The sequence below is a fragment of the Schistocerca gregaria genome, chromosome 8, assembly GCF_023897955.1.
Source record: "Schistocerca gregaria isolate iqSchGreg1 chromosome 8, iqSchGreg1.2, whole genome shotgun sequence".
Taxonomy (NCBI): Eukaryota; Metazoa; Arthropoda; class Insecta; order Orthoptera; family Acrididae; genus Schistocerca; species Schistocerca gregaria.
The window spans coordinates 210,431,578-210,452,328 of record NC_064927.1 but is presented as its reverse complement, the minus strand read 5'-3'; the positions used below and the strand labels follow the sequence as shown (position 1 = coordinate 210,452,328).

General features: G+C 37.5%; 1 protein-coding gene across 1 annotated transcript in view; it reads left to right on the top strand.

Moving 5' to 3' along the window:
- LOC126284527 (probable serine/threonine-protein kinase samkC) overlaps positions 1–20,452 on the top strand; it is a 73,853-nt gene extending 53,401 nt beyond the window's left edge. Inside the window, exons 5-6 of the mRNA XM_049983521.1 lie at positions 755–1,003; positions 17,639–20,452. Coding sequence (XP_049839478.1) covers positions 755–1,003; positions 17,639–17,678 — 289 coding nt within the window. The 3' untranslated portion in view covers positions 17,679–20,452. The remainder of the gene's footprint in view (positions 1–754; positions 1,004–17,638) is intronic.
- Positions 20,453–20,751: the final 299 nt, after the last annotated feature.

Here is a 20,751-nt window from a genome sequence, read left to right as displayed (position 1 = left end):
CAGTATTGTGAAGATTTAAGTATTTTGATAAAAAATAATTAAAATCACACAGGCAAATTCCAAATAAGAAATTAGTCATTAAAATGACATTGCAAAAGATATTAAAACTAATTAGTTGAATAAAAATAAGGATCACACTCAATTTTGTAAAGACTTAAAAGGATATGTGTCACTTGACAGTGCTTGGACACTCTACCTTCAGCATGCCACCTAGATAAATTAAATGCTACACTACAGTGCTGTTTTGGTAAAACAATCAGTATTATTTCAAGGCTCCAGTGAAGCACAAGAAATTTCATTTATGTTGATTACTGGCAAATGATGCCCCATCTGGATGAATGGCTGCAGGGTGTAATACCTGAGACAATAACTTGCACCACCGTATAGGAGGCTTCAAAAAGTTGATTCCAACCTTGAGAATGTTTCCTTGTGAGATCAGTGAAACACAAAGGTAACCACTTCTGACAAGAACCACTTCTTGTAAAGCACTGTTGCCTTAAAAAAGAATCTGCTGATTGATAAATTCTGCAATAAATTGCGTGTTGCAGAAATGACCTTTCTCTAAAGATGTTCCCTTTCCTAGTTGCTTCTGCATGCAGTCACACAAGAGATATTTCTTGGAGCTATGAACTGCTAGCTATTAGCATTAATGGTGACAGTATTCTGTAATACTAGCTCATTCTGAACTGAGTAATGTACCACTTAGCACCAGGGTATCTCGTCTGCGCCGAGTTATATTGCGTGCTGCACGCAGGGAGAAACCTTCGATGGCACTGGTGCTGTGGCAGCCGCCAGCTGGGAACCTGGGTGAGCAGCTGCGCAGTGCTGCACGCCTCAATGCTTCTCATGCGGCTGAGGAAAGGCAGCAGCAGCAGCAACAACAGCAGCAGCAGCAGCAGCAGCAGCAGCAGCAACAGCAACAGCAACAGCAACAGCTAGACTCCAATGACAACAACAACACACCTGCTGCTGTTGATCTGAATACTTTTACGTCACAACAAGGGTATGTATCAACAGCTCATAAATCAGTAAAATCAGTAGTTTCCCTGTGACCTCCAAGACATGTAGCCCTTTGTGCTCCCTTTTGCAGACCACTTAACGTAACCCCATGATAAGAGTGATATGGTGATAACTTAGTGCTCCGGATTAATTTGAATACATTTGTCATCACATGTTATGCATCAACTAAATAATGTTTTTGTAATCCTTGAAACTAATGGCCTCTGATTGATGTTGCTTAGAACAATTTAGCTGCTTCAATATAACAACAAGGGGACATCCAGAAAGTAACATCTATTTTACAGTAAAATTGCAACCAGCAAATATTTTTAGGAAGAATCAGTGTAATTTTTGCAGCTATGTATCTAACGTCACTTGTGTGTGTGGTCTGTGGTCCTTCCACCCATCAAGAATTTAGAGGGAGGGGCTGGCTTCTAACAATAAAGAACTGTATGCCAGCACATTTCCTTTGCTTGCTGGCCAGAAATAGAGGAAGAAAATTTCTTTTCCTCCAGACTGAAAGTGGCTACTTTTAGGTTGCATAGTTAGATAGTAAAGAGTACTAGTGACTTCAGCTAAAGAGATCCTGCCACTGTTCACTCAACAGACTCGAGCTGTGAGTACAGGGCGTGAGTCGTGCTTCGGTAGCTCAGATGGTAGAGCACTTGCCTGCGAAAGGCAAAGGTCCCGAGTTTGAGTCTCAGTCGGGCCCACAGTTTTAATCTGCCAGGAAGTTTCATATCAGCGCACACTCTGCTGCAGAGTGAAAATCTCATTCTGGAAACATCCCCCAGGCTGTGGCTAAGCCATGTCTCCGCAATATCCTTTCTTTCAGGAGTGCTAGTTCTGCAAGGTTCGCAGGAGAGCTTCTGTAAAGTTTGGAAGGTAGGACACGAGGTACTGGCAGAAGTAAAGCTGTGAGTACTGGGCGTGAGTCGTACTTCAGTAGCTCAGATGGTAGAGCACTTGCCCGCGAAAGGTAAAGGTCCCGAGTTCGAGTCTCGGTCGGGCCCACAGTTTTAATCTGCCAGGAAGTTTCAGGTAGTTTCCTGTTGTATGGTTTATTTGTATGAGCAATCGTAAGGGTATGACATGAGTCTTTTTGCATTCACTTTTCGCACTCGTATGTAAATATGGCTGCAAGGTGACATGTAAAATTGTTTATTAATTTGAAATATGGACAAGATTTAGTAATTCCTGCCCATCACCTTTTACATGTTACAAAAATGGAAAATCTTCTGTGGAATAGGAGTAGTTGGCAAGGAGAAACATTTTCAGTTTGTTTTCAAATTTAACTTGTTCATTAAACAGCCATTTTATATCACTGGTAAGTAATAAAAAAAATTGTCAGAAACATTGTGCATCTCTTTTTGTGCTGAAGGCAATGTTAATGTGGAGTACTGAACACCAGATGAGGAATAACTGTACTTTAAGGCTATAAAATACCCTAAGCCTTAAACAGGTCACTACAAGATGATCATGGGTGAGTGACACGTATTATTCTTAACAGCACATTTTAAGCAGTGGTTCCCAACCTTTTAGAGCATTACTCTTGAGTGTCTCCCTCCCCTCCTCCCCAAATCATCTGTTGACCCTCCCCCTCCACCACCAACTTTAGCACCTAACTAAATTGTAGTAGGAAAGTCTTTTCTTGGAACACTTTTATTTTTAAAATGATGAAAGGTGAATTATATTTGTGTGTGTGTGTGTGTGTGTGTGTGTGTGTGTGTGTGTGTGTGTGTGCGCGCGTGCGTGCGTGCGTGCAAAGGAATTCATGGTGCATCGTAAGTGCTACCCACAACACTTTCTGAGAAAAGAAAGCTAGCTATCCACAGCGCGGGTACATGCTTGTTACAAAACATAGAGGCCCTGCAATGCTCTTATCCATTGCACCACTTGCTTGACGTGCATACTGCAACCCCCATTTAAAATCAAATGAGTTTAGATGTGTGAATTATACTTATTGTTCGTAAATCACTTAATTGCTGCACTCGTTACTTCTGAACTAGCAGAAACTGGACGACTTTAGACTGTTATTGCTTTGTGTCTAACCACTCTATTAATAATAATAATAATAATAATAATAATAATAATAATAATAATAATAATGTTAATAAAATGTATACAGCACTATAGTAGCCCTTATGGAGTTACTTCTGTGCCGTGCTGTCAATAAGTTAATTTTCTCTTTCAAAGTGAGTAATGAAGCAATTCTGGATTATTACAATTAGTATCTACATCTTGGAGAAGACATTATTTTTATGACACTTAGCATTTGTTACGTATATGTCTCATTTATATCATTAGCGATACACAGGACAAAGCACTACATATGTGTGTAGTGGGTGAACAATGTGAGGAACCTGTAACATCCACCTCATTAATACTATTAATACTCAAAGTAATCATAAATAACTTACATAATCAATATTAGAGTCTTACAAAATTGTGATAATAGTAATGATTGTTTGAAAATAATTTAGTTCATGACTGAAACAGAATCAAATCTCTCAGTTTTTACCCCTCAGCTAATTCCATTTTATCCCTCAGGGAGTAATTACCCCCTATGTTGGGAACCACTGTTTTAGAGGAATGAACATAGTTTTTCTTAAAGATGAGCTACCTGAGAACATAATTCCATATGGTAGTATCAAATGGAAAATAAGCAAAATGTTAACTTACTGATCTCTCTCTCCCAAGTTTTATGGTGTTTTGAAATGCAAATGTGGCTGAAGTAAGTTGTTTTAAGTGGTACTAAATGTGCTTTTTCGAGTTTAAATTCTTATCAAGATGAGAACGCAATGTTTTTGAAGTTTCCACCTAGTTATTATTTCCTCCTCATGTGTTACACGCGTCATTGGTGTAATACCTCTGGATGTACAGAACTAATGATGCGTCTTTTTGAAATTGAGTGTGAGAAATTTTCCAAACAGACCAAAGCCGTTTCTACGTTATTACTCAAACCTCTAATATTCCAATGAAATAAGCTGAAATTACTGTTTTGTGAATTCTTAAGCATTTTGTGAGGCTCTTCTGTCATTTTAATTTCTTTAACAACAGAGAGCTGGTTCCCGGCTCTAACCAAAAAAAGGGTACCCCTATGACACCATTAAGCACAGTGAGTATGCTTTCTGTGATGGGTGCTCCCCATACATTATCTGCAAGAAGCTCAGCCAACCTATCTTTCTCCCTCTTACTCATGTATAGGCTCTATCTAATACACCCACATCTCCCAGTTATAGCAGCAAGCACTGCACTGACATGAGATTTATTTCAGTCAGGAACATCATGCTCAACTCTGTGTTTAAACAGCTGACAACAATGTTAACACAGGGCTGGTCATGGTTGTTGCAGGATGTCCACAAAACTTACACTTATGTGTCAAGCTGCTGCTACTATTCCATCTAGGTCGCCCTTATTTCTGTAATTTTAGCCAGACTGTTTCCTGCTTCAATTAATTAGCTCACCTGATCCTCTTGATCAACTTGTATATTCAGCATTTGCCTCCTCGACATGTATTGGTTTCTCTCCTGCCTAGAGAACCACATCGACAACTACAAAGTTTTGGTGGAAAAAGGAAAACATTTAGGATGGGGGGAGAGAGTGCCTGTAAACTACTTAATCCATATGGCATTTTGAAGTACATATAATTAGGGATATCGGTTGGTAGGACATGTTATGAGGTATCAAGGGATCACCAATTTAGTACTAGAGGGCAGTCTGGAGGGTAAAAATCGTAGAGGGAGACCAAGAGATGGGTACACTAAGCAGATTTAGAAGGATGTAGGTTGCAGTGGGTACTGGGAGATGAAGAAACTTGCACACGATTGAGTAGCATGGAGAGCTGCATCAAACCAGGAGAGCTGCATCAAAACAGTCTTCAGACTGAAGATGACAATGACAGATACAATAACAACAATGTAAGCATGCAAAGAATAAACTTACAGTAAATGTTTTGGATGTCAAATGAAATCTATCACTTTCATGGATAATAACGTTGGACATCTGTAAAGATGTTCGCCATTGACACTCGTCAGTCATTCCTCACCAATTCATCACTTAGTGCAATGTCTCCATACATTTCTTTCATTTATAATTACTATAGTATGAGGTGTTTTTTTAAAGTATCAGACCTGTCATTCACAGAAATACATGTATTGAATTTGAGGTTCAGAACCCTAATCCTCCTTGGTAATGCACACGTCTCATAGCACTCATGCCATTGTTGGAAATGCTCTGGAATGAGTCTTTTGGAATGGTGATCAGCCAGGCCATCATATCCACATGGTGTCTTCTGTTGACACAAATTATGTTCCTTTTGGAGACTTTCCAGCTTGGGAAGTCGTCAAAAGTTACACAGTGTGTTTAGAAAATTTGGGTTACTGTTTGCATTTTCCAGCAGGCTCTGTGCAGTTTCCCCAAAGGCATTTCTTTTGCTCCATTGTCAACAGTTTTGGTACAAATTTTGTGCCCACCCTGCTTGCACAAGTTATCTGTCAGAATTGAAACTGAATGAGGTGATGTAGCGGTTAGCACACTGGACTCGCATTCAGGAGGATGGTTCAAACCCACCTCCGGCCACCCTGATTTAGGTTTTCTGTGATTTCCCTAAATCGCTTTGGGCAAATGCTGGGATGGTTCCCTAGAAAGGGCGTGACCAACTTCCTTTCCTAATCCGGTGGGACCAATGACTTCGCTGTTTGGTCCCCTCTCCCGACAAATCGATCAAAATTGAATATGCCAATGCAGTGGTTACCTTCATCTCATTTAAAAACTCTCGTATTGTTATATGTTGATCTTCTTTACCAAAGTCTGCATTTGTTCAATGACAGTGTCATTTCGGCTTGTTGAAGGTCTGTCTGAACATGGTTAGCACTCCTTTAATGCGCGGCCACATCTGAAATGATTGTACCATTTCTTTATCGTGAGTTTCTCATGGCATTGTCCTCAAAATCCTACTGAACCTTGTGAATGGTTGTCACTGGAGTATCACCAAGTTTTGGCAAAATTTGATACACTATTGCTGCTCAGTTTTTTCCATAATTTTACAAATTAAATGAAATCCAATGAATGCTCACTATGTGTCCTCACTCGTAGGCAAAATATGTGCCTCAAGTAGAATTTAGTGGCCAGTAACCAAAATACAGTTCTTTCCTACAACATCTGGATGTCACAGTGGACCATCACACAAACCTGTGCGTAATACTGCAGCAAAGATAAAAATGAGGATCAACATCTTGTACAAGCTCTGTACAGGTTGGGGAGTGAACACAGCAGTTCTTTGAGTATCAGCTGTTCCACTGGTCTATCCACTTGTAGACTGATGCTGTCCTATGTGGCTTTACAGTACACATACTGCAAAAGTTAAGATCCACCTAAATGATACAGTTACGAAAGTATCAGGAATCCTCAAATCAGCACCTCTACAACACTTACCGGTGTTACCCAACATCCTTCCCCCTCACATATGAAGACAAACTGCTCTGTCAAGAGAATGGCAGAGCAGTAACTGCCATTACATCAGGACTGCAATCCCTAGAAACCAGAAAGATTTAAATCTAAGAACCTATCATGGAAGCTTGGCAGAAAAAACTCATTAAAAATTGTATTTTGATGTTCATCAGACCTGTTATGTAGAATGGACCTAATCAAATATTGACCACTTAGGTCCATGCAGACATCTACCTAGTATCAATGTACTAAGAAAGGAAAGGGCATCTTTAAAAAAAATTGGGATATTTCTTAGAAGAATGAAATGCTGACTTCACAAGAAGGGAAAAAATCTGAAAACCTTTTTTGTAACTTTGACAGTGTGACACCCACCACCCACCATGTGGCATAGAAGGTTCAGAGGGAGAGGAACACATTACCACCAAAGATGATCTGAACTGACTGAAAATGCTGGACCTTGGGTTTCAGTTTACCAAAATGTTACCAACAACTTGTTTGTAATATTGTGTATAAGCTTTTTTAACACCTTCGTATTTCCGATGAAGTGTGCTGTGAATACAATGAGTTGGTAGCAATTTCTGAAGTGAAGTGATTAGCTGCATCATGAGAAAAAAGTCATATCATTTCTTTCTGTGAATACGGCTGTTGAAAACTTAGATCTATTGTGACAGTATATGTGCTTAATTGCATCCTCTGTAATCATTTGTAGCTGAAACACTTGAGGTCTTATTTTGAAAATATGTTACTACTGTAAAAAAAGGAAACTTGGTTGTTACTCCAGTGATTCTCTTGTGCTTCCTGTGGCAGAACCACAGGCCAATTCTCAGAAAAATCACAGTAAAGTACTAAACATATTCGTTCAGCCTCTGTCTCTTCGTTTCCACAATACAGTTGTATAGTTTCTCCCAATTTTGGTGTTTTACTACTTTCATAGACCATTTTATAAAATGCCAGTTGAAATATCTGTGGTAAAAGGTTTCTTAACGAGTTTAGTCTCTTCCCATGTAGCAAATCATAATTGAAGAAACAATACTGCATAACAGACCTTTTTGATTTTATAGATTTCTACCTGTTGCCATCTTTCACTCATCACTCCTGGTGTCACTATGTAAGTTATGAATTTGCATTTATTTTCAATGACAATGAAACTTTAAAAAACTTTTGTGCAAATAAAACAAGGCAAGAAAAAGTGTAAAATTTGAGTAACTGTAAAAGACTGAAATACTGCCTGACTGGACTGTCAGAAGCATTGTGTGGCAGTTCACGAATGATGCTGTTGTCTATATAGTGAATTTACAGTAGCAGAGGACCATATCAGAATGATTAAAGGCATGCGGGGGATTGATAATTAATGCAGTTTTCCTCACTTTATAGAGAAATTCCTCCATCTGTAAGGTGAAATGCTGGCTATTTCAATCAACTTTAAAGCTTGTTGGAAGAACTGCTCTCCAACATTGAGAGAGATGGGACAAGCAGTGACAGTGTGTTGTGGATTTTTACATGATAAATTAACATAGTTACACAAAATTGTTTCTTTAGTGGCGATATGTATCTCCAAGAGAGTTAGCTGTTATATTTCACACCAAGTGTCAGTAAGGTGAGCACCACCTTTCCATGGGAGTCACCACATTCCTTAACACTAGAACTGCTGATATTTGGACATCCCTAAAACTGCGGCTGGGGTACTAAAGACCTGCGTGCCTTTCCCTTTTATTATCCTGTGTCACTGGGTTATTGTCATTACTAATGAATCTATTCTTTGAAGTGAAGTGCAGTAAATTTTATTATGAAATCAACAAAAATTAAGTAGCTTTTCACAAATCATTTGTTACTTTAAAAAATTGGCACACATTTACTGAGTGCCTTCACTGGCTACCATCACATAATGAGCACAAATAGTAGCCTTTTGATGTACACTTGTTGCAGGCAGTTTTCTTGCACGTTGAACCTTTACAGATGATTTTTCTCCTTCACAGTGAGCCTTGGTGTTTGCTTTTATTGTCTCTCAGCAATGTCTTCAGATGTGAATGAAGTACTAGTCTTCGTGGTTCCTGCATACTTCTCAGCAAGCTCCTCCTCCAGCTGCAGTATAAAGTCTCCGTGTTTCAACTTTCTCTTACTTAGAGCATTGTGCAATACCCAGGCATTTTTCTCAGCCAAATCCAGCAAATTGTAAAATGTGGGAACAGGCTAATGTCTGGATGATGCTTTGACCAAGTATTTGTGAGCCATTTGATCAACCAGTTCCACTCTATATTTAGAGCCATTATAAAATGTAACTGTGTCTGGCTTCTTTTTTTAACCCATCCTCAATTTTAACGTAAGGATGCATAGTGCGGAGAATCAGAATAGTCTTGTTGCTGTTTTCCTGATAAAATGTCACTGTGGTATCATTCTTCTTCAACGATACTGTGCTGTATAACACTTCTTTTGGCTTCTTTATACAGACTGGCATTTCCCTGCAAGATTAATTTATGGTGCGCGACAGATTAGTATCATTTTCTTTCAAGGTTTTAGAGAGAGTCAAAGAGGTGGAAAAAATTGTCACATGTGACACTTGTTCCTTTATTGAGGTAAGGTTGTATCAATTTTTTTACAACAAAATCTCCAAAATGCTCGTCACTCGGCCTAGTGTCATCCTTACCCAGATAAGGGAAAACAATCGAAATATATTTAGTGCTTTTATGTACTGCCATCCTGTGCTGTTGCCGGTATTTGTCTGGTTTTGAAGCCATGAACTGTGTGAATCTGCAACAGCTGTTCATTGTCTGTAACTACACTGTGCATTCACAATGAGCTCATACCAGTTTTCTGATACCAAAGTGAACTTGTCTTCTTGTAGTCACCTATGATCTTGTGGGTCTAATTTCAAATCTGAGATAACATTATGTCATTAGCTATTGATGACTTCACAAAATTATTTCCCCATTTCATTGACCATCATGTGTCTTGTTCTAGGCTCTCCACTCCTATAGCACCACGGACGTACAATATTAGCTATAAAAGCTTCCAGTTCTTCAACCTTCATAGTCCAGTTATCTGAACCCAGTACTTGGCGTGCTTTGGTCTCAGAGCATTTTACAATATTTTTCAAAATTTTTCCATTATGCCATTATGCCAAGCACTGTAGTAGTACTGATTCATGTTTCATTTTGAATGCGGAGGTGGTCCTCAATGGTCTTTGAAAACATTCTGTTGTCCATATCTGCCAGCTGATGAACAGTCATACATAACACCCACTTTCCAGATAGTTCCTTCCTGGTGCAGCAATATCGGTTCCTGAAGGAAATTGAAATAGTCCACAACCTTGGTCATTTTGTTGTTCACAACACCCAAGGCTACAAGCTGACTTATCCCCTTTGACGGCTTTTCCTATAATGGTAGTAATTGGTATTATGACACATATTGGCATTCAATATATTGTGGAAGATTAGAACCAAAAAAAAAAAAAAACCCACACCTTCCTAAATGTATTGTAAGATTTGTAAAAATTCAAGAAATAACAATGTATAAACATAAGAGTTGCAATTGAAATTTGTGCCTATGCAGCACATACACAAACAATAAATATTATAAAAATGAACACATAAACAAGCATACCTTCCTCATGAGTATTCAGCCAAACTTCCTGAGGAGTAATCATCATCTGATGAAAAATACGAAACTGCAGGTGGTGGTAATTCTACCTCAGATGCAAACACCAGCGGCTTGCCCTCAGATTCATGATCCAAAATCTCATTTAGCCTATTTATAATGTCATCTTCTGTTCGTAAACGTTTGGTCATAATAAATTTGTATGTTGCAATCACTATGTACGAAGTTAGAATGTGCTACTAAAACTGTATTTCATAGAACAAAGCACTGGCTGTGTAATACTTGCATACACTGCTGGAAAGTGACATCATCAGGCTGTGAGATAAAAGGGAGTTTTGCGATCATTGACCAAACACTTTATATATATAAAGTTGATGTGACTTACCAAACAAAAGCGCTGGCAGGTCGATAGATACACAAACATACACACAAAATTCAAGCTTTCGCAACCAACTGTTGCTTCTTCAGGAAAGAGGGAAGGAGAGGGAAAGACGAAAGGATGTGGGTCTTAAGGGAGAGGGTAAGGAGTCATTCCAATCCCGGGAGCCGAAAGACTTACCTTAGGGGGAAAAAAGGACAGGTATACACTCACGCGCACACCCACACGTATCCATCCGCACATACACAGACACAAGCAGACATTGCTGTTTACAAATGTCTGCTTGTGTCTGTGTATGTGCGGATGGATATGTGTGTGTGAGTGTGCGCGAGTGTATACCTGTCCTTTTTTCCCCCTAAGGTAAGTCTTTCCGCTCCAGGGATTGGAATGACTCCTTACCCTCTCCCTTAAAATCCACATCCTTTCGTCTTTCCCTCTCCTTCCCTCTTTCCTGAAGAAGCAACGGTTGGTTGCGAAAGCTTGAATTTTGTGTGTATGTTTGTGTTTGTTTGTGTGTCTATCTACCTGCCAGCACTTTTGTTTGGTAAGTCACATCATCTTTGTTTTTAGATATGTTTTTCCCACGTGGAATGCTTCCCTCGATTATATATAGCTACACAGAAAACGCGATTGTTATAGTGGCTACAGCTGAGGAGTCAGAACTGACCTGTCTGTGGTTCTAGGGGAATCTTCATGTTTTTCTTTCAAGTTTTCCTCATGAAATGTAAAATTAAGTATAACTGCAAATTACCTCATTTTGTAAAAAGTCACAGAAATTCAACACAAAAGAGTGGAAATGAAAGAAGTAAGAAGTGGGTCACGAGTGACTCAGCTGCAGCTCTAGTGTTAAACAATTCTTCCATTTTATGTCACATACTACTAATGACTTCACATGCCCAACCAAAGTGTCATATACCAGGATCAAATATGTTCCTCAAAGTTACCATGCAAATTTTAATCTTTGCGCAGTACAAACATAACAGATATTTCTAGTGCTGCACAACACTTTGACCTTCCAACATGACATAATGAATGTTTCTTTTTTAATATGATGGGTCATATATATTTTTATTTTCACCATGTTGTCTCCTACAGCTGTTATAGTGACAGTGTCATCTTCATTGTCACTTAGGTCCTCTAGATAAAATAATGGGGCTCATACCTCACCTGTCTTTCAACAACTTCTTTGCCTCTGTACTTCCGCCTCGACTGACATCTCTGCCCTTACTCTTTGCCTTTAAATATGTCTGCTTGTGTCTGTGTATGTGCGGATGGATATGTGTGTGTGCGAGTGTACACCTGTCCTTTTTTTCCCCTAAGGGAAGTCTTTCCGCTCCCGGGATTGGAATGACTCCTTACCCTCTCCCTTAAAACCCACATCCTTTCGTCTTTCCCTCTCCTTCCTGAAGAAGCAACCATCGGTTGCGAAAGCTAGTAATTCTGTGTGTGTGTTTGTGTGTTTTGTTCATTGTGCCTGTCTGCCGGCGCTTTCCCGCTTGGTAAGTCTTGGAATCTTTGTTTTTAATATATTTTTCCCATGTGGAAGTTTCTTTCTATTTTATTTACACACACACACACACACACACACTATATATATATATATATATATATATATATATATATATATATATATATATATATATATAACTTTCACTAACCACTTCAGCTGACTTATTTAGAGACTACAGTTCTTCCTCTGCAGATTCAGACTCTACATTATCCACATTATAGGAGCAATTTCCTTATCCACTCACTGTTGGTCAGCACACTTCCTTTTCCTATGACCTCAGTCAGAAAACATCATTCCTCCCAAGAGAAGCCTAAAACACAATCAGGAAAATTTTCACAGTTTATTAATGGTACGGTCAGGACAAAGTAGTTTTATTTCTATGGCCAAATTCGGTTTTGTTTATTGCAAGTTTTGGTGTTGATTTTTTTGCTAGATTTGGTGTTGATTTTTTCCCCAAAGATGGCATTGATTTTCTTTTTGCCAAAGTTGGAGTTGACCTTTTTTCCCATAGCCAGTGTTGAATTTTTTTTCCTTGCTGAAATTGGTGTTGATTTCTTGCCAAAGTCGGTGCATTTTTTTCCAAATTTCAAGTTTGTGCAATCCAGGGTTATTTTGCCAAATCCACAGTTAATTTTTTTTCCACATCCAGTGTTATTTCTTTCTACATTCAATATTATTATTTGCTTCATCCAGGGTTAATTTTTGCCGTATTGATGTTTTGCCCCGTAAGGTTTATTTTGGCCCCAGCTGGTGTTTTTTTTTTGCCCTGTCGATGTTGTTTTTTGCCCCGTCTGTGTTATTCTTTTTGCCTCATTTTTTGGCCCCATCTGGTGTTATTTTTTTTGCCCGTTCAGGTTTTTTTCCCTGTTCAGGTTTTTTTTGCCCTGTTCAGGGTTATTTTTTTTGCCCTGTCCAGGGTTTTTTTTGCCCTGTCCAGGTTTTTTTTGCCCCATCCATGGCTATTTTTTGCCACATTTGGTGGTTTTTTTGCCACATTTGGTGTTTTTTTGCCGTATTTGTTGCCTTTTTTGCCACATTTGTTGCCGTTTTTTTGCAGTTTTTGTGCTGCATTTGATGTTTTTTTCCCCAAAAATTGTGTTATTTCTTGCCCAAGTCATTGCTATTTTTTGCTGTACTTTGTGGGTTTTTTGTCGAATTTGTGAATTTCTTCATCAAATGTGCTATCATTTCCTTTTATTTTCACCATCTTTGGTGTTACTCTTTTCCTCGAACAATTCAGTGTCATTCCTTTTGTCAAAGACTGTGCTGTTCTTTCTGTCAAATTTGGTGCCTTTCTGTCTGTCAAGTTTGGTCCACTTTATTGCCATTGTTTTTCAAAATTTCATCCTTTTTTTTACCAATTTTGGAGCTGCTTTCTTTGCCAAATTTGATGTTTTTTGCAATTTTGATGCTGGTTTTATATCCACATGAAAGTTCATTATATAAAAAATGAATGAAGATTATTCATGAAGCTCAGAGTTGCGAAAATTAGAAGTCCGATTTCAGTTTTAAAGTTTAACAACTTATCAGTTACAAATAGTAACCTGCCATCCTTAGATTTATAACCATTCTAGATGATAAAATTACGAATTCCACGATCTCTCATAAAATCACTGATTTTGCGTTATTTCACTTAAAAAAACTCTAATAATGTGTTAGTTTTTGCATTGTCATTTTCCTGTCCTTACTTATTGGTACTGTTGGACAATAAATTTGGAGAACTGCTGTCTTTGTTTGCCAGTTGACAACTGAACAATAATGACATGTATCTTCTCTTTTATATGCTAGGCCTAACATATGGAAACATCTGGATCATTTCATATTGTTTTAGTAGATTTTGTTACATTCTGAAACAGCCTGGAAAAATGTGTTTCAAAATTACAAGCATGAAATAATAATAACAAATTCATTATAATCTTCACTTATTTAAATTGTTTAAAAACATATTTCTTCCTCTTCTAGCTTTCATATTATTGTAGAGTATTGTTATATTCTGCTATTACATGAAAGCTTCCACATTATTCCCAAGATATTTCACTATTTCTAAAATTTTATGTAAATATGGTTCATAGCAACACTAGTGTTATCTAGGTTCAGCTTTTACAAAATCTTTGTGGGCTTCCATCAGGGTGGCTTCTTTGAAATTCTGTTATGCTGTGATGAGTATCACTCTCATTGCCTTCTGGCAAATTGTCGAGATGATGCGGGTGTCTCATAGGTGCACCTGCATTACGGCCGCCTCTGCATGCCTTCTTCCTGGTGTGAGGCTGGTGACCCATGGTGGTAAGCAGACTGCCATTTGACTCTTGGTGCATTCAGTCTTGTCCAGATTCATGAAGCATCAGCTGCTGGACGCATGTTTTTCGTCAAGTCTGCCAAGACCACGTCCAGCAGTTGATGCTTTACAAATCTGGGCAAAGACAAACGTGACAAAAGTCTAATGGCAGTCTGCGAGGTCACTAATCCTTGCACCAGAGGAGAGTAGTGGAGACAGGTGACTGCTGCTCTGGTGTGTATATATGGAATGCCTGCATAATCGCTAAACTTAGAAGACAATGAGAGTTATGCTCATAGAATGATTGCATAATTTCGGTGCAACCATGTGGATGGAAGTGCAAAAAGATTTACTCAGCAATGTTGTTGTTTTTGTTGTGGTCTTCAGTCCAGAGACTGGCTTGATGCAGCTCTCCATGCTACTCTATTCTGTGCAAGCTTCTTCATCTCCCAGTACCTACTGCAACCTACATCTTCTGAATCTGTTTAGTGTATTCATCTATTGGTCTCCCTCTACGATTTTTACCCTCCATGCTGCCCTCCAATACTAAATTGGTGATCCTTTGATGCCTCAGAATACGTCCTACCAAGCAATCCCTTCTTCCAGTCAAGTTGTGCCATATATTCCTCTTCTCCCCAATTCTATTCAATACTTCTCATTAGTTACATGATCTACCCATCTAATCTTCAGCATTCTTCTGTAACATCACATTTTGAAAGCTTCTATTCTCTTCTTGTCTAAATTATTTATCGTCCACGTTTCACTTCCATACATGGCTACACTCCATACAAATACTTTCAGAAATGACTTCCTGACACTTAAATCAATACTCAATGTTAACAAATTTCTCTTCTTCAGAAACACTTTCCTTGCCATTGCTAGTCTACATTTTATATCCTCTCTACTTCGACCATCATCAGTTATTTTGCTCCCCAAATAGCAAAACTCCTTTACTACTTTAAGTGTCTCATTTCCTAATCTAATTCCCTCAGCATCACCCGACTTAATTCGACTACATTCCATTATCCTCGTTTTGCTTTTGTTGATGTTCATCTTATATCCCCCTTTCAAGACGCTATCCATTCCGTTCAACTGCTCTTCCAAGTCCTTTGCCGTCTCTGACAGAATTACAATGTCATCGGCGAACCTCAAAGTTTTTATTTCTTCTCCCTGGATTTTAATACCTACTCCGAATTTTTCTTTTGTTTCCTTTACTGCTTGCTCAATATACAGATTGAATAACATCGGGGAGAGGCTACAGCCCTGTCTTACTCCCTTCCCAACAATTGCTTCCCTTTCATGTCCCTCGACTCTTATAACAGCCATCTGGTTTCTGTACAAATTGTAAATAGCCTTTCGCTCCCTGTATTTTACCCCTGCCACCTTCAGAATTTGAAAGAGAGTATTCCAGTCAACATTGTCAAAAGCTTTCTCTAAGTCTACAAATGCTAGAAACATAGGTTTGCCTTTCCTTAATCTATTTTCTAAGATAAGTCGTAGGATCAGTATTGCCTCATGTGTTCCAACATTTCTACAGAATCCAAACTGATCTTCCCCGAGGTCTGCTTCTACCAGTTTTTCCATTCGTCTGTAAAGAATTTGTTAGTATTTTGCAGCTGTGGCTTATTAAACTGATACTTCGGTAATTTTCACATCTGTCACTACCTACTTTCTTTGGGATTGTAATTATTATATTCTTCTTGAAGTCTGAGGATATTTCGCCTGTCTCATACATCTCGATCGCCAGATGGTAGAGTTTTGTCTTCCAAGGCTATCATATGTGCCTTAAAAGTCTAAATTCACATTGGTCCAGAGGCAGTTAAAAAAAAGTTTAATCCCAGAGCCAGTGTGACTTGTTCTACTTTTCAGGCAGTGCAGCTTCTTTAAAAATTTTCAAAGTTTATGGAATTGGTGTGACAAAATTATGAAACAACTGCAGCAAGACATTAGACAAAAAAGTTAAGATGAACATTGTTACTCAAACTTAATACATTGAAAATTAGAAGTTCTTCTTTTAAGATGATGTAGTAATAATGTTTGGTACTGATAAACAGTAACAAGTTAGGACTGTCATTTTCTTTTAAAAAAGTGGCAAGTATAGCAAAAGAAATTCAGACATTTCACCAAATTCTAATCAGTAAACTGTTTCACATAAATTAAAAAGCAACAAAATATCTGGAACATATCCAAAGACAGAGCATTCTAAAATTTTCCCAAACATTGCAGATGAAGAACATCAAATGAGGTTCCATCTTTGGCAGGCTTTATATCATGCTGGATTGTTTTGTGATAAAACAAAAAAATGTTTTTTCCTTGTCCTGATTTTTAATGGTATTAAATTCAATAACACATGAGACTATGAAGGTAGCACCCCAGCCTGAATTGATAAGGACCACCTTTAACCCCATACAGTTTAAAAACGGAAAAATTCTAGTAGTAATAGATTAGTGCACTGAGCAGATGTTAATTAATTAATGTTAAGCATGTATTTCGGTGTACTTTACAAGATTCGTAGCATGAAACATACAAGAGGCAGTAAATGTTAGGAGGCATTGTTTTAAAGTAAGTACTGTTTTGAACTTCCACTGCTGCAGCACCACATTGGCATTTGGCATGTGCGCACTGTGTACCACACACTGTTGGCTCGCCACAGATGCTGGTACAGAGTCATTCAGCGTGTTTACATTTGTGAGTATTTGAAATACGTCCTCCAATTGCGAATCCCACCAACCGTCAAATATGTGCTGTGGTTTGCTTTCTTAGTGTTAAAGGCATAATAGCAGAAGGAATTCATCATCAGACCAGTGAAATGTGTGGAAAAACCATTGCCCATCTTTTTCCAAAAAAATGAGAAATGTCAAGATGTGTGGTTTTTGAAATTATTACGGTACTTGTTGCAGTGGTTGACTAACCAGGCTGCAGGTTTCTTAGAAGATAGTATTCAAAAGCCTGTTGTATGATCTGATAAGTGCCTTAGTAGTTTTGGGAATTATGTAGAAAAGTAGAATAAAGAACAGACTTTCATGTAAAACTAAAATTGCTAAGAGAAGTCTTCATTTTTATTTTTATTTCAGAATGATACTTAAAAAGCAAGCTCACCCTGTGTATCAATATGCAGTGAATGCCATTTTCATGTTGGCTCCAAATAAATGAGTGTGTGTTGTAACCCAACACAGTTGGTACAGAGCACGCGCGCTCGTGCGTGCGTGACCCCCCCCCCCCCCCCTCTCCCCCTTCCCTGCCCCACACACACCTGACTGAAGGAGTTCCAGTTATCAGACTAGACTCTCACTGCCATTTAAGCATTTTGGTTTTTAGTGGTATTATTGATAATTTGGTAACTAATTTAATTAAATATATGAGAAAGAGAGGAATTTACTGTACAAGAAAGTAATCTTTGATTTCTTCTTTTCTATCATTCTTATTTCAGGGAACTGATTCCTGATGATAACTCTGAAATGGAACTTTGATGGGTGATACGAAATATGTCAGGATACTGGCAAAATGAGGGTGTTTGTGGATGTTATTTAAAGTGTGTCATTAGTCCATCAAGACATAAGCACAACATATAAATGTTTTTATATACATTTTTAGAAATAATGTGATCATCAAAATCCACTTATCATAATGTGATGTGTGAAATATATGTCCATAACTTAAGTCGTAAGAGTGAAGTTTGATTGTGTGACAATATCATTATGAAATTAAATGATTGAATCTGTATGAAAGCACACATATGTATAGGGCATCATACTGCAGCATTAAAAATGTATTGCACTTTCTGTTGTTTTCATTTGAAAGTTTGGAATTAATTTCTTTCTTGTTAATTGCTTTTCTTTGTTTTAACACCTTAATAAATGACATTTTCTGGAATAAAAGGCAAACTTAAGTACTTATACTTGCATCATATATGTAGCCTTTTATTTTGTGTTAAATTGATGAAAATAATAGGTAATAGAACAGTCTGTAACTCATACAGAATATTTAGTATTGTTTGTATCACACTTCAAGAATTGTAATACATCCTGTATGGTTTTTCATTGTATAAATTTATAATTCTCCAACTTTCAGACTTAACTCACTTTACTGCATGCAAAGTGTACCTCCAAAACTTAAGTTAATTATTTAGTTTTGGTGTAGCTGTTTATACTGAACCCAAGATGCTATTTGTTGATAAAAGAATGTACAAGGGGGGTTGAATCTGATTCTATAACTGTGACTGTCAGCTTTTTGTTTACTGGTGTATTTTATTGTTACTATTATCATCCATTAAAATGTCATGAATGCTTTTGAAGAAACTAATGCAACTGGGGAAAAATGGGAAATATTAAAGTATTGCTCTTTAGCAAGAAACTTCAAGCTTATGATTGGTTATGTTGTTCATAGTCAAGGTTAGTCATCTTTAATTTGCTACGAAGAGTTATACAAACATTTTCAAATCACATTGGAAATCTTTCTTTTCAGCTCTGTGAACATATTTTGTGTACTGTTGTCTTTCATGTAATAATTGACTGTTCTTTTGTTCTAAGAATCTTTTGTGTTAAATTTATTTATTTGTGTGCTTTCTCTCTGCTGTTGGAGACTGTTTATGTGTGTACTACCTGTGTATTGATGGAGGATATGTATTGTTGATATGGAGGAAAAGTTTCTGACACTATGAAAGGTTTCTTGCATTACTAATTAATACCTGTTATACATTAATTGTTATGACGTGTGTGTTTGGGGTTCAAAACAATGGAATGAAATGACTTAGAAGTAGAATAGAAATTAATGTAAGATAATTTTTCTGGGTGAAGCACCTGTATTCTGTACTCAGAGACTAATTCATGTGTGTGTATTTTGTTCGGCATTTGCTGCTAATAATATGTAGACATGAGTGGTTTATTTCTGTGTAGTGCTTCAATAATTATGAACTTTAAAACTATTTGTAGAGCAGTGCAATTAGTTAATGATAGTGACAAAGTGGGAGTATGACAGTGCTCTATAGTATTCTCAGTATTTTGTTATGCGTAAAACAAAGCTTGTTTCAGTTAAGGTAGGCTGAATGCTTCAAGATTTGCAAATCTAATCGCTCCCATTTATTCTCAGAATAATTTTTCTATCTTCTTTGACTTACTTATTTCACTCTTTACATTCATGTCGGATTAATATATACACAAGTGTAGTGCTTGCAACACACGGTATTTTGGACAGCAGAAAACTTTAACTCTTGATGGTATAATAATGTTTACTGCAGGTATCCTAAATGTTAGAGCCAAGCATAAGCAAATCACTTTCCTCTGTTCCTTGGGAATGTCTTCCAAGTTGGTTGAAGTCAGTTTCTCTCTCTCTCTCTCTCTCTCTCTCTCTCTCTCTCTCTCTCTCTCTCTCTCTCTCTCTCTCTCTCTCTCTCTCTCCCCACAACAATAATCTTTTGTTGTTGGTGAGAACATGCATTTATATGCTTTCACTATTGTTTCTTGATTTATATCTGCTAAATTTAGTTGTGTAAGAAGCATTAGAGATTCTCCTCTGTACTTTGTCATTCATGAATTGCTTTAATCAAAGAATGGTGACCCAGTATGCAGGTCCTTATGACGGGTTAACATGATGCATTTTTAATTAACTTCTTATGGTTGGGGTTCATAGTTATCTAAAATATTGTAAATGACATCATAGTCGCCCTTGAATGTAAAAGTTATTTGTTTGTAAATAATGCATTTCCATATCAATGCTGAGGAACTGACGATAGACCGCTACATATTGTTACTGTGTTCCTACTGATTCATTTTTCACAAACAAAATATGTGACAGAGTGCTAATGTAAATGGCTTTTAATGAGATTTCAAGGAAAAACACATTTATATAGGTTGTTATTCTGTCAACCTCCTGGTATCTGCTTCTATAATAGGTAACAGGCACCCACATGTGAACAGGAGTTTCGTCTGTAACAAATCTACTGATAAACTTCTGACAACTTCTCTTCTCTTCTCTCCTCTTCTCTTCTTCCTTCTTTCTCCACCTCCTCCTCCTCCTCCTCCTCCTTTCTCTCTCTCTCTCTCTCTCTCTCTCTCTCTCTCTCTCTCTCTCTCTCTCTCTCTCTCTCTCTCTCTTGTCTGATAATGTGAATTTTAACTGGAATATTGTAGTCAATTTTTGAAAGAGAGAAATTTAATGGATTTTTGTGGGAAGTGTCACCCAGAAATGTTACATGATACCATGTAATATAGTGTAGCATTCTGTGTACAAGAATATCATTTATGGAGTTTCCATTATTTTCTTCATACATTTAGTTTTGTGGGTTGTGTTCTATGAATTTTTCTTTGAGAAACTTTGTGATCAAAATTGTCTATTCCATGTCATACTGCTAGGAAATTTGTCTAGTACATGACTATAAATAAATGAATTATTTTATTTGTATGAACAGTTGTAGAAACCTTGTTGGCTTCTTAGCCACAGGTATCTTTACTAATAAAGGAGTTTTTATACACCTAACTGTAAATGTGTTATAGTGAAATTATTATTTAAGCTTTATGTCCCGTATTTCCTCAGATATATGTCTGA